This window comes from Haplochromis burtoni, unplaced genomic scaffold, assembly GCF_018398535.1.
Source record: "Haplochromis burtoni strain Fernald_Lab_line unplaced genomic scaffold, NCSU_Asbu1 Contig_174, whole genome shotgun sequence".
NCBI lineage: Eukaryota > Metazoa > Chordata > Actinopteri > Cichliformes > Cichlidae > Haplochromis > Haplochromis burtoni.
In genome coordinates this window covers 1,102,133-1,117,417 of record NW_024582535.1, presented here as the reverse complement: position 1 = coordinate 1,117,417, position 15,285 = coordinate 1,102,133, and the positions used below count along the sequence as shown (strand labels likewise).

The following is a 15,285-nucleotide window of genomic DNA, read 5'->3' as shown; positions in this document are numbered from 1 at the left end:
AAAATAAAATACAGTAAGAAAGATTTATGAGAAAAGTCAGGCAGTGTGACAGAATAAATCATAAGCAAACAGGAGATTCATGGGAGCTTTGTGTTTGAGGGATTGATCCTCAGTTTCCTGCTCTTGCTCATTATAACCACAATCATGCACTGGCCATTTAAAAGAACCTTTTGCTGACTAATACCACTGCTTCTTATCAGTATTGATTCAGTCATTGCTGCAGGGGATTCGGAAAAAGCTGGAAAGCTTGGGGAGGGAATAATGCGAGGAATATGCAGGAAAGGCAGACACACCTGGTAACAGGGCTTCTTCTGTTCGTCTCCTTCGGAGTGGCGATGGCCGATGATGTGCTGAAACTGCGACGAATTGTCCCTGCACGGCAAAAACAGGAGTCAATTGCTTCAACACAAACACACAGAATAATAAATGCAAAGTCACATTTAGTGTAGTTCAAAGGTTGTAATAAAGGCAGAATTCTTACCACTTAGAGGATGACTGAGGCGCGAGGAAGTGAGCTCTGAAAGGCAATCAACAGATCCATGGATTCTGCAAAAAGAAGCAGGCAACTGATTTTTCCCAGAATGAGACAACCTTTGGAGTTTATGAAAACAATTTTCATTAAATGGGCCCCAATTTGCTCGTTTCCAGCTCCTTAATTTTATTATTGGACCCTACTAGGGTAGCATTGTGTGATTCACAATTTAAAAACATTGCTTATTTATCTTGCAGTGATGCTTGATGTAGCCCCCTTCCCCCAGAGCTCATTCACTGTCTAAAACATGCTCTTTTAGCCCTTCTCCCTTTGAGGGCTCTATCCTTTTAAAGCCCACTTTGTCCCTCATAAACAGAAAAACAGCAGGCTGGTGGAGACAGAAAACTAAATGATGTGATCATTCAGGAACACTAAAGCATACAAAGAGCCAATCTAGATCCGGAAACAGAAACAAATTAGCAACCATGTTGTTGCACTGACACAGATGGTAGAGTTTCAGCTGTGTGGTGGCAAGCATTTATACACTACGTGGACAAAAGTACTGAGTACTGATACATTACAGCTACATGGAAAGCCACGGCATGAAGCTCCCAGCTCCCAGCTCCCAGCTCTGGTGCTGATGTTAATGCCAGAGGATGTTTGGAGCTCTGCAGCTAATATGCGCCTCCACACTCTGCAACCCAACTGTAATGTTATGTTTTCCAACACTTCAGGGCTCAGTTGTTGTGGTTCCTTAACTTCCATTTTGCAGTGTTACTATTTTTTTGGAACACCTAGTAGGGAAGAAATTTCACAAACTGAATTGTTGCTAAAAAATTCAGCGATCTCTTTAGGGCGACCTTTTCTTTCCTAGCTGTATGGCTAGGTGCTTCATTTTAAACACCTGCCCATATGTTGTACTCTACTGCTGCTCCGTGTAAAACTATAGTCAAGTGTAAAACTCACTTGGCTGACACTGTTTGTGTGTAGAAGAAGTATAACTTACAGGTGGGAAAATGGCTTTTTAACCTTTTTTGGGGAGAAAGTCACCAAACTTCTGAAGTGTTTTTAAATCAGGTTTGATTTCCATAAATGTGTTTTCTATATCCCTGTGGCCAAAGAAAAATGATGAGGCTTCCTCCACATTCATTTAGATACTGATTTCAATATAACTACACAGAGAAAAGTGGTAAAAAATTGCTTCTTGAAGGACTTTGGTGGGGCTTTTTGTGTCTGAAATTAGTATAAAAGGATATTCGCTCTCGTTGCCATCAGACAGATCAAGACACTTGGCTAATTGGGGTTTACTTGTACATGCTGACCTCATTATTTGAAACTTGGCAATGTTTATTGTGGGCATACACGACTCGAACAGTGTATAAATTACATCAAATTCGAAAAAAAAATATCAGGATCTAACTGGCTATATTCAGATGTAAGCACACATTCAGTTTAGTGGGTGTGCTTTTGATGGCCACCTCTGTGAAAACGAGTTGAATGGGGAAAGAAAATAAAAATAAAAACAGGCTTTGGCTGCCTGACACGATAAACTACCTTGCTTATTAAGATTGTCTTAAGCAACTATATAATAACAGCCATAATAACATTTATAAAGGCATTCAAATATTGGAAGCTATTAAACATCAGTGTGCCAAACAGCACATGAGCAAAACAGGAAAATGGGAAAGTGTGTGAGGAGGGATGGGGGAGGGGGGGGTGGTGTCTTACTAATGGATTGTGATAGCCGCTGACAGGAAAAAGAAAGGAGGAGGAGAAGCAACTTCCTGGATGGAGACAAAGTGATTCTTGATTTGACAGCAGGAAAGCATGTGCTTAGCTGAGCACACTTTGTACCCTGGAGTTAATTAGGGAGGAAAAAAGTAAAGGAAAAGAAAATTAATAAAAGATGACAAGGAAAAAAAACAGCAGCTGAAATCCCTCCCAAAAAAACAAAACAAAAAACAGCTTTTAAATGGAAGAAATAAGCAAAAAAAACCATCAAATCCTGAATGGTAGATCTGCATAGAGATGAAGCATAAGTGGCATTTACTCCCAGAAAGAAAGGTTAAATGTGTTAATTTAATCACCAGTCCATGAGTTCTCACCGCTCCTTTACAATAAACATGTTTAGTATTTCCAATGCCAGCTGCTTTTTAGGGTGTAATGGCTTTTATCAAGTTGTGACACACATAATACACTTGACACACTGTGCTAATAATGAGCCATCCAATAAAAAGGTCAACAGCTTTTATTCAATTTGCAAAAAAAGAAAGAAAAAGAAGTAAACACAAAACAATGCATGCAGTAAATAACTCAGTGGTTTGTGTGTATGTATGCCAGGGAGCATATCTTGTGTATAATAATTAGGCCTCCAGTGGAATTTGCCTTTGTTCTGCACTCCACTGTACTTATATGCTGCTTTTTAACAACAGCAGCTCCACAAAGGGCTGTACATTTTCCCCTTACACACACTTACGCTCTCAGGAGGGAGTAATTAAACTTTTTCCCTAACGATTCCCAAGATGATTCAGGAAACAATTATTGTGCGATATTCTGTTTTTACAAGGATGCTCTTATTTTGTCTCGTATCATAAACTCAGGGCACTCCTTTTCTTTAGAGCATGTGTTGATCCAGATATATCACTGCTCAAAACAAACTAAGGGAACACTTGATCATCACAATACAACACAGAGTCAGTTACACTTCAGGGAAATCAGTCTGTCCAGTTAGCGTAACCCATAATGAATCAATTTCACCTACTTTGGTGCAAACAGAAGCGACTGCGGAGGCAACAACAGGACAATAGCCCAAAAAGGAATGGCTGTGCAGGTGGTGACTACAGACCATTGTCCTCTTCTCATCTTTCCTGATTGATTTTTCCTAGTGTCCTTGTTATTACAGGTGTGAGACGGTACCTGCAGCTCATTCAGGTGGCACAGATAGTGCAGCTCCGGGCAGTTTGCTGTGTCTCGCTGCACAGTCTCACTGTGCGAAGAGGAACAGAGGAAGCCCGAGAAGTTGACCTCCTGCAGTTGACTCCTGCATGTTTTCTGACCAAACTGTCACACTCAGACTCCGTGAGCACGGCATGAGAAACCAATTTCCTTAAGTGGGAACTGTGCCCCACGTCTTGCAGCTCAAACAGCACTTATGAGACAGCACAACTGGCAGATCCAACACCAATACCCTGCTCTTTTCATAGATGAGAGCAGCTTCACACTGTGCACATGTTTCACACACATGAAAGAGACTATATGGTAAGATCATCATTTGACACTGGGTCAGTGATGGTCCGGGGAGGCATCAATGGTCACACAGACTTCCACATTAGCCAACAGTTCCCCGACTGCTGTTAACGATGAAATCCTCAGAGCTTGTAGGCAGTTTCTGGAATATAAAGGGACTCAAGCTACTGAGCAGCCCTCACATTCCCTAGTCCTGAATCCCAATGAGAATCTCTGGAACATCATGTATCAATAAATCAATAAATAGTATAACAGAATGTCCAGGAGCTCACTGATACCCTAATCCAGGTCTGGGAGGAGATTATAATATAGAATTAAAACACAGCTCAGCAACAAAAAGCAGAGGACTTCAACCAATGAGACTGTGGTTTGTGATCCTCGTAAAACAAAAAGTAACCAGAGAATCAATATTTTTAGACACAGCAGACTTACTTTCATATGAAAAAAGAGAGAAAAAACAACACAGTTGGAGTTATAGTGGCCTTGCTGACAAAAAGCCATTCATTATCACATCATAGGAAATATCAACACAGTGATAGATTCTGCAGTCTTTGCCGCTCCCTCCCTGAAGCCCAAACTCACTCAATACACGTCTAATTCATCATTTCAACATCAACCTTTTTTTTCATAATCGACCTTTATCCTGTTTTCTGTGTGTAAAAGTTATTTGTAAAAAATATTTTTTATGAATAAAGATAAACTGAGAATCTAAATGAAAACAGTTTGCAGCAGTTTTGACTCCCATCTGTCAAACTGAGTTCTATCGTTTACGCTCTCCGTCTCTGCCAAATATTTAAAGTTAAAACATAAAACTTTTCTATTCCATCTCCATCCCCACAGTGCAGAGAGGTAGCTGATGGGTGAGATCATTTGAACAGCAATCCCACACTTTGTTCCATAACTTTAAAGACAATCAGGGATACGAGAACAAACAACTCCAAAAGCTCATCAAACATTAGGATAAAACCATGTAGTCACAAAACAACTGACTTTGAAGTGAAGATTAAACATGTCACGCTGCTTATCCGACAGTAAAAACAATGCAATGTACTCCACCACAACTACATTCAGGCAATATGGCCATTTGCACTTTAGCAGCATTCTTAAATATGACTTAGAAATAACTCGTGATCTCTGTTTGTTCCACTCAGCTGTAAAATATGGATTTAGCGTCAGAACGCATCACTAATAAAACCTGCCTCGCATTTAAATAAATGCAGCATTTTAAAGCGATGTCTCATTTGTACATTCAACAAACTGGTGGGTAAATATAACCACCTTTATATATCCATTATCCATAATCAATATTTAAAAGCAGCGATGATGGCATCTGGCTCATTACTAGGTGAAACATTAAACAGAGAAGTCATGCAGGGAGAGGGCCTTGGGCTTCGCGTTTGACGACTCAGACTCGAGTTAATCAGCAGTTCAGAGAAGCCCTGTTAGCTGCACAGAGGGCAAAATCAAATATGTCAGTACTTACACAAATGATACTGTCAAAGGAGCTCATTAGTGCACTCAAATGTATTGATGAAAGAAATGAAATGCAACCTCTGGGTTTCTGGGGTCTATTGCCAAATTCATACCATCAAATCTGCTCTCGAGTTTTTAATCATTTAGAAAAACATTCTTCTTTGACAAATCTGTTTTTAGTCCTCGAATGACCACTGGCAAAAACCAAAAAGGGACCGTTAATCTTGAGAAGAAAAGCTACCTGAAAGATTCCAGACTCACCTCTGAACGCGAGACGGAGGAGCAAAGACTCCATGTTTTGGTGGGCAGGTGAAGTACCTCACTCCTCCCACTGACCCGTCATTTTTACCGCTCGGCTTGTCCAGTTCGATGCCCAACCAGAGTCCTGCACAGAGACCGGAAATCAACACTGTCAAGAGGCATATTAATAAATGAGCAACACACCTTACAATAAAAACATAATTTTAGACTGGCGACACCAAACCACTTCTTAAAAAATGACTGAATGATTGAAAAAGATCCCAACAACTGCTTTTATTTTACGGTACGCTCCCATCATCCCTTTCACCAGATATAAGCTTCTCTCTCTGGCTGCCCCTGAGGCTGCTTCTGCTGGAGTTGGTTACTCGGCTCCTGTTACAGACGCTTTCCTAAAAATCAAATGTTCTTGCTTCCTGTGGTTCAAATACAATTATTTACAGTAGCCAAGGTTTCTCCAAGAAGGATATTTGGTTTCCAAGTGTTTCTTTAATTTGCTTTTAGCATTATTTAACTAAACCCAACATCAGTCTACTGCCCAGTGGCATTCTTGGCTCAGCTGACGCCATAAAACTGGGAGCTTTACAGTAAGTCCTCCTGGTTTTGTGTGATTTTATCTCCACACAAATCCATCTTCCTGAGGATGTCCGACTTGTACAAATGTGATAAAATAAGATTTTGTTATTTCATTTTAATAGCTATAATGATAATAATATTTAACTGACAAAATCACTACACCTAGCTCACAGTACACCATTTGGGAACAATATATTGGAAAACTCTAAATAGGAGAGTTTGCCCTAAATTAGGACATTCGGCAGAGGCGATATTTCACTTCCATCTCAGGCAGCTCCTAAATAAATAACTTTTTAGCTCTTAAACATTCAATCACTGTCCTGTAAAATGATGCAACTCCTCAATGTGAGCCAGAAAGTTCAGACAGTGTTTCTCCTTTCTCTTTACGAGGGCCTTAAGACACCTCGCAAGTGCCAGATGAAGGTATAGCCAGAATTCTAAAAATAAGTCAATCTGCTGTGAAGTATCCAGCAGCTGCTGTTGTTTTTAGTATGGAAGCGCAGCGCTCAGTGCAGTGAGATAACAACGCATCGCTAACACTGATTTAAGAGTATCAAAGGAAACTTAAGACTGAAACCCCTTCAAACGTGATCCTCGGTGCTGTGAGATACATCACTATTTATTCATACATGACTAGTGCTGGGCCAGAACTACTACCTAAATATTAATGAATACTGTGAGCTGTTTTCTGTTTGGGTTTCAATGGCTTTTTGCTCAGCAACAGCTTCTTCAAATCTAATTTTTTTTTGTCCGCCAAGTATCTTCAGTTGCACTCAAGGATTCCCTCTGCAATAAGTTGGGAATGAGAATGCAGCTGAGTTCATCCAAGGTGAAAGACAAGAGCATAACAGAGCTTCACTTTATCTTTATCTATGTGAGTCATCTGCAGAGAATGAGTTCTCAAAAGATCCACAAAAGTTCAGCAATTCAAGGCAAAACTGCTCCATCTTGATTGGGTTCATTTATTCATGTTATTTCACTGTGAAACCCCAAAACTCTGGTTTTAATTTTTGAACAGGTGGTCTTTTAGCCATCATGTTAGGTTTACACTCAACTCTTGTCCTTTCTTTGGTTGCGTTTCAATGAGTTTATCCCAAACTACTCACTAAAAATACCAGAATATCACTTCTATACAGGACAGGCACATTAAACAAAAGAAAACTGTGGTAACTTTAATTCTTTATGACTGCCCTGAAAACAGCAAAGTAAGGACAGGCATGGTTTATTAAAAGGATCATTAATATTTAAAGCTTTTAAGATTTCTTTGTTAAAGTTCTTTCCAAATTCAAGGTGTCATGTACCCAAAAAGTTTTTTCTACTTAATTCCATTATTTAATTCCAAGCACACGTTTTCCTCAGTATGCTATAATTCATTCATATACATGGATTCCAGTGTAGCAATGTTTACTGTTGTCGCCTGAAAGAAAAGAAAAGCTGCACAACATAAAGCACAATACCACTGCCACTGACTTAAGGTACTTTTTTAAGGAAATTCCACAATAATGAGACTTTTATCAGCTGTCCTGTCTATATCCAATACACCCAAGTTATTGTAGTTTTGCATTTTCTAATTAGCTTTTATTTTCAATAAGGCATCCTTTGGAGTCACTGCAGTGATGTTTTGCATTTGACCCATGTCAAATAAAGCCAATTGTTTAAAAAAAACAAACAAATAAATAAAAAAAACCCTTGACATTATATTTAAATCCAAAATCCAAAGCGAGCATCTCAACCTCTCCACCTAAACAGGCGGACTTGGCTTCTATAAAATGCGTCAGCTAATGCGTCGTGGCAGTGTCACCGCACAACATCTTGCGCGCATCCTGGCCATGCCAGTCACCTTTGACACAGCGAAGGTATTTCGCACCACAGGAACATTGATTGAGAATATTGATCATTTACACTGGAAAGTTCACACTAATTTGCATCTTACAATTTGTGAATAAAGCTGATGAGTTAATAAGCTGAGAAAGACATTTTTCTTAATAATATCAGAATGTGATTAATGTGCTTTGCAGCTGATGTGATAAATGCCAGCATCAAACGCTGAATAATAGCCTCATCATAACATCATCCACTGGTTAGTCCTGCTTTGAAGCCTCCATCCAGGGATGGGTTGGACTGAGAAACTAAGGACACTGTATGCTCAGCGACTTGTCACTTACAAATTAGCCACATTGTAAATCATGCTCTGCTTTATCATTTATTATGACACTAACAGGTTTATAATTTAGAAGACGAACAATGAATGTTGTATTAAATGATATCTACCTTTAATAATTTTGCTGAACTGCGATCTCACAAAATACAAACTAAACCCATCTTTTATGTAGAGCACATGTGTTTGAGAAAATGTGTTCGACCTGGAGCAAAGTTAGTTTTTCCGTAGAACTGGACCACACCAGTTCTCTGACCGACTACCAGCACCCTCTCCCCGAGGCGCACCTCAGAGCCATCACACAGGGAGCTGCTGCCTGAGGGGGTTCGGCTTCGAAAACCTGCGAGGAAGAGGAAAACCATTTGTTAGCTTTGATCATCATTTCTCTCAATTTCACGCGGCTGAGTCTGCTTAATGATGGGAAATCATGAAATACAGTACTATGAGATTATTAGACCTGCAGTGGTGCCAGCAGAAGAGCGGAGGGCTGGTGAAGGTGTTATTCTGGGACTCGGGGAAACACGCTCCCTTCGTTGCCTGGCAGGAAGCCGTTGCCTGGGCAGCGGACGGGGTCGAGCGCCCGGTCCCTGTCGAGAGTCCAGGGAAGACGACGAAGAGGAGAGAGAGCGGGAGAGGACGCCTGTGGGTGCAATGCAGAAACAAGAAAATAAGAGAAGGAACCCCTCAAAAAAATCTAATGAAATGGCCAAAGCAAACTCAATAGCTCACATTAATAATTAATTCACACCAAGACAGCCATACTGCCACACACACGCTACTCATATATCAAAATGGCTTATCAACTGTTGCATCTAGGCTTAGCTGGGACATTAGCTGTCTACATTATTATCCACTTTATCTAAAAATCACACGGCACCAAATGCCTGCTTCTCCTCTTAATAATGAATCCACCATCCCTCCATTTGGACCTATATCAGTAACTCTAATGCCACTGAGATAATGAAGCTCAGTCTATTATTCATTTTCCATTTTATTCTTCCAAGTGTGACAGTGCCTACAGCAGCAGGATCTTGGCAATTACCACTTTATTATTATTATTTTTTTGCCTAACAACTAAGCAGCAGCATCACATCAATCTAAGGTAGCACACATCAAATGAGCTCAGTCTTCTGCAGTTGCATGTACCATTACCAAGCTCCAACTAAAGGGCAACATGCTAATCCCCGCCCAACACTGGGGAATGACATGGAAGACGAGGATGCCGGATTTCGCTCTTAAGAAGCTATTTGGACGCTGGACCTCATTAAGCTTTTAACTTTCACAGACCTTCACAGGCCATTAGTTCATTAAGTGCCCGACTCTTGGAAGCTAATTGATTAAATCAGTGCCAGAATGCTTTAAGAAGGGAAGATTCAGCTACAAAGTAATTGAAACCTGGAAAGAAATGTGAGAGAAACTTGTCAGCCTTTCCCAAAACTTGTTTTCAATTGTCAGCCTTGGGTAGTTTGTCTCAGCACTGATTTTAAAAAGAGAAAAAGAAAAGAAAAAGAAAAGACAGTTGTTGTTTCTGTCATTTCTCTGTGCATGCTTCATGCACAGAGAACACTGTATGGAGGAATTTATGCAGCACTTGCTTATGCATTATACACAATTGTTTATTAAAAGCATCGCATTAATTCACATGGGGCAGTACTTTGTTTAAAGAGACACTGACACAGATGGATTAGGATGCTGGATTCAAGTATTAAGGTGTACAGACACAGATGAGGAAGCGGGATTTGAACAATTCCCCCAGCTTCTGCTGAAGCTCAAATACATCCCCACACTACATTCTCAGATAGGAAGTGCATTAAAGCCAGCTCAGCTATAACTCCAGTACCTGTCTTTACGGTTGAGGTGTCGCCCTCTGTGTCTTGATGAGGACCAGATGCACTTTTTTGATTATCAGGTGTGTTTTTAACAGAAGGAGACAAACCTTTCAACCCACACACACACAAAAGAGACACAAGAGCATTATTCATCAGATAGCAAGGTTGGTAAATAAAAGCCATATTGACAGCTGGAAATTGTAGTAAGATTGTCTAGTCAGACAGGTTAAATTGGCTGAACTAAGGAACCCATCAATCTGACTGAATAATCTGCACTGGTGTCACACTGTATCCGTTTAAGGACGTGCCTCAGCAACCTGATTGCCAAAAAAAGCACTTATACTGAAAACAACATAGGTGGAACTTTGTCAACAAAGTCGGAGCTCTTTGCATGTAAAGCAGCCCTCCAAATGGACAAATGTCGGGTCAATTTGTGCAAACCCTGTGCAAAACACACGGGGTTGTAGTCTCAAGATCGACCGGTTGATATGCTCTTATCCAACCAAATTCTCATTTTCGGCTGCCAGTGTTACTTCCATGTGGAGAAAAGTGGTGCATCAATAGCCCACATTACTTCTGGCAGCAGGGCGAATAATCTACCGTCGCAAAAGGGAGGAAAAAAAAAAAGAAGAAGAGGCAGCGATGTTGAAACTGTGAACTTGCCAAAACTTGCTTAATTAGTGTTCAAATGAACTGAACTTGTACTCTGAGTCCGCTCCAAACAAACTGACACCAGCTGTCAATTAGTTTCCTGGTTGCTAGTGTGACTGCACTTTGTTCAAACAAATAACCAAAAAGTCAAGCGTGAACTTTTCCTCACCCACCCTCACCGATGGTAAATCAAGTGGTTGAAGAGTAGGTAAGATTTCAGTCGACCAAGATTTGGTTTTGTTGATTTGAGCCCTAGAAGGGCAGTTTATGAAGTCTAACAAATTACAGGAAATAAGGAGCATTTTAAATGAGGAGAATTTTAAATGAGGAGTCTATGAAGACACACAGTGCAGCACTGCGTTAAAGGCAGAGCCAAAAATGCCACACTGAAAAGATAAGGCACGCGGAGGGAAGTGAAGAAATGCAAATACGGGACAGCATGACATTGCAGAGTATAAATGATACATGAATACTGAAGCTGACTTTTCATTTACTGCGACACACAATCAAATTATTTTTTTTAAAAAAACAAACAAAAAACAGACAAACATGCTGAGACAAGCACTTGTGTGCACACAAAGGCCTAAATGACAGTGAACACCAAAGAACTTCAAAAGGAATCTTAGACAGATTCAACACAGAAAAACAGCATTTCCTGCAGAAGTACGTGTAATTGTGTTTTAACAACCTTTTAGCAACAAACTGTAATTTTAAGCCTCTTATATCGTTTGCTGACTTTAAATATATCTGCTCTTTATTCAACACTTTGTTATTTTTATGGTGTGGTATCCGTCTGGGAAAATATCATCATAATGATTACACCGCTCTCCGTCCACATATCCATTTTCTATTGCTTATCAAGGCCTGGGTCACAGTGGCAGCCTAAGGAGAGATTTCCAGAACTCCCCATCCAGACCCTCAGCTCTGATAGGGGAATACAAACATATTCCTAAGTCAGCTGAGAGACATGATCCCTCTAGTGTGTCCTTGTGTGTGTCCAGGGGTCTCTTTCCAGTTGGATACACCTGAAAAACCTCGTCTAGGGATTCCAGAAGGAATAAACATGCATGCAGGAGAAAAAAAAGGCAACTAGACACTTTGGGCAGGGGAAACACACCCCAGCCCCAACAGGGAGTCAGACCTGGAGCGTGCGCTTGTTGGTGACCGGCTGGTGGTCAGGCCTTCCCCCCCTGAGCCCAGCTAAACCCAGCTCAAATGAGCCACTTGGGACGACCCCCCCTGTGGGCATAAGGAGCCATACAGTAGGGATCCAGTGTACTGTGGATGAGGGAGTAATCGAAGGCAGGGGCTTGACAGTCTAATTCCAGGCTTTTAAAACTAAAAACTGACTGTATGGATATTACCAACATGAGGGACTTTGTTTATAATAGACAATATCAACCAACATCTGTGCATAAACACATTTAATTTCTAATGAGGATTCAACAGGTACATAAAACTGTCTCATTTTTCTTTCTAGTCACCAACAGGACGCCCGTGTTTAAGTTTTACATTGCTCTTTGAAAAGTCATTAGAAAAATCTCAAATCAACCTGGTATTTATTGATTGCCATTTCAGTTAACATTTAGGGGGAGCTGGGAAATGCTCCCTTCAGAGACAGAGTTTGTGTCTTTCCTCTGAACTGCAGAAAAGAGCCTACATTCCAACTCAGAATACCAAACATTTCTTGTCACTTGACCTTTAGCTTGCAGGGACCTCCTGGTAGATAGAGCTATCTATCCCTTCCACATACACATAGTGGCATTCACTTCAAGTGGCAGACTGCAGCACAGACTGAGGCTTTATGAATTAAGCGGCGGTGGCTTTGTGCAGTTGTCTATGTTCTCACCACCCTTTGAGGCCTGAGTTACAGTTGACACACTCCAAGAGGGGCCAGCCTGGCATTCTGCCGTGTCTGTCTCCCCAGGTTAGCGAGACAAGGCAGTTCCACAAAGACCCGTTCAATCTATAGATAAACACGAGCCAGCAGCCCGCACTGCAGATCCAATGGGACAGTAACACAGGTGGCTCGACAAAGCCCTGAAAACTAAGTGTGTGGTCATAAATTAGTCTAGTTCTCTGGGCTGTATGAAGCTGTAGACACACATGGCCTCACATGCCTTGCATGGTACACAAAACACTCACATGCACTTTGTGATGAATGGCTGCCAGCCTATCCAGCCTGTCTATGCCATAGTTATTAAATCCTGCTTAATTGGACTATCAATCACCGAATTCTAAAGGCCTCTCAGGTCTGCAATTCCAATCACGTCCAGTTCAAGTGGCCTTCAAAACCTCTGAGTATTACACCACCCACAACAATACAGCTATAAGCCGCGTGAGTAGCAAAACCCAAAAACCATACCAAGACACAGCTTTTACAATGGCGTAGCGCATTTACTGCAAATGTCAACGGTAAGGAACCATCCGAAGACTGAGAGCACCAAGTTATGTCAGCAGTCAGCAATTTTTGCCTTATCCTTTGGCACTGGTTCCGAATCCATTTTTCAAGCTATTCAGAATAAGATTAATAAGATTACTATGAAAGCACAGATGCAATAAATCCATCCATGTAGTGGCATGGCTCATACCAGGTAGGAACGTTGAGAAGGACTATTTTTTAGCACAAAAGAGAGGCTGAAGTGATATCTGCAGCTGATGGCATCATCTGAACACTGTGGGGTGAGTTAGTTCTCCCACAGTAGGCTAAAAGGTGCTCACGTCAGTAGGGGCATCAATTTTGGATGTTGAATGAGTGTGTCACTACAAAATCTACAAAACAACAAGTAAATATTTGACTAAACAGAAGCAAAGCCAATAAACATATGGATTGCTTTTCTTTTTTGGCAAGAAAATATTAATGGAGGCAACTATGATAACTTGACAGTGCCTCTTTATTACTACTCTGCTCTGACTTTTCTTAAGTGATGAAAACTATAATGTTCAAATACTTTAACTGACTAATCAATCCATGAATACAACTAACATTAAAGCTCACCTGTTTTTTTCTCTTTACAGAAACGCCACTTCTTCGATTTTTGGATCATTTAAACCAGGGGCTCCATCTACGAACCAGCAATCATCTGGTCCCACAACAAAGGGGCACCATCATCTGAAACTACACTATAATAACCAAACTTCACTCTGAGCTGTTGGACTTGATTGCAGTTTTTTTTTTTTTTTTTTTGGACTACCCTCAGTCTTTCACCTTTATTGAATTCAATTTAGTTTTTGCCTTCAGTCTTTAATAGATCAAAATCTGCCAATAAATAAATGCTTAGTGTCAATGCAGCAGCAATATTATGCTGCTGCTGAATGTTATTACCTCTACGTTTTGAAAAATTAAACTCCCATTTGCAAATATATTTTACTTTTAAATGTTTATGATATTAGTCATATAACAGAGAAGGATTATGATCACCAAAATCACACATTGTGCATTTCATTTAGTGAAACAATGGAGTAGCAATGAAGTCAGTTTCAACTGTCCTAAACCCCCTAAAGTAAGAGGGCTCCGAAATGTCAGTGGCTTCAGTAATAATGTATTTGGAACTGTGTAAATGACTAATGCTGTCATTTGAAAATATTTGTTTTCTATGAAGTTAGCACTGTTCTGTTGATTTTTTTAATATGAAATAAAGTATCCAGGGGACTGTACATTAGTACCTGTGGCATGAGGGAATGCCTGCCCTTGTAAAACCTTTTTCACCTGCTCTAATAAACGTTCACACACATCGCTGCCCCAGGGCTCACCCAGCTAGTCAGACTCCCCATCTTTGTAGTTCAGGTTTTGATCAATTTAAGCCTTTTTTATTAGAGTATTTTATGGCAGAAATCCTGAGGTAAGACTTAATTTCAAAAACAACGCTACCATCACTGTCTTTGTCGCAGTGTTTAAGGAGGTCTGTCAGGACCTGAGCACAACTTCAGTCATAGGAACAAAACCATATAACCATAGAACAACATACAAACAAACCAAAGCTCGCTCAACAGACACGTCATTCAACTGCTGTGACTTCTATCTACAAATTAGAAGGTTGTATAAACAAGATCAAGCGCACTGCAGACCCAACACTGATTATCTGAATTTAGCAGTAACACTTTATCGCTTGTTTCTCACCTGTGTTAATCTTGGAAGTAATCCGAGACAGGTCGATGCGACGAGGGGGACGCACGGGTGTAGACTTCTTTGTAGTGCTGGTTTTATGTCTTTCCAAAGGTTTGCTTATCTTGGACAGTGGAGCAAAAATTCCTATAAAAGTAGAAAAGGCTCTAAGCATAACCAAGTAAGAATGTCATCACTGACGAGACACAGAATGAGGATAATTTAAATACATAAAAGGGCAGCATGAAAGAGATTTTCTGTGCCAGGACACATTTTAAGTGTTGAAAACAGAATGAATTTACTGACATTTGGCCAAAAGGTCAAATCTTATTTCCTATGGTTAGATCAGACGCCACTGAAAAACTGACCAGACAATTTAAAAGGTCCAGGAAACGATTATGTTATTATGTGAACTGCAGTTAGTGTGTTGCTGCTCATGTCTGAATGCAGGAGAACACATAAAAAAGTCTTGTTTGATCGTTCAAGTTAGCTTTGTACTATTACACTATTTAATATG

At 40.4% G+C, this 15,285-nt stretch overlaps 1 protein-coding gene across 5 annotated transcripts in view; it reads right to left on the bottom strand.

Annotated features, from left to right (window-relative positions):
- The window catches only part of LOC102311183 (CAP-Gly domain-containing linker protein 4), a 66,115-nt gene that overhangs the window by 9,130 nt on the left and 41,700 nt on the right, over positions 1 to 15,285 (bottom strand). For 4 of the 5 annotated variants that reach the window (XM_005933850.2, XM_005933849.2, XM_005933846.3 and 1 more), the window contains 7 exons: positions 14,784 to 14,915; positions 10,024 to 10,119; positions 8,641 to 8,823; positions 8,389 to 8,523; positions 5,453 to 5,576; positions 482 to 546; positions 294 to 372 (listed from right to left, as the gene is read on the bottom strand). In XM_005933850.2, the coding sequence (XP_005933912.1) occupies positions 294 to 372; positions 482 to 546; positions 5,453 to 5,576; positions 8,389 to 8,523; positions 8,641 to 8,823; positions 10,024 to 10,119; positions 14,784 to 14,915 (814 nt within the window). The remainder of the gene's footprint in view (positions 1 to 293; positions 373 to 481; positions 547 to 5,452; positions 5,577 to 8,388; positions 8,524 to 8,640; positions 8,824 to 10,023; positions 10,120 to 14,783; positions 14,916 to 15,285) is intronic. The other variant, XM_005933851.3, reaches the window with a different exon arrangement.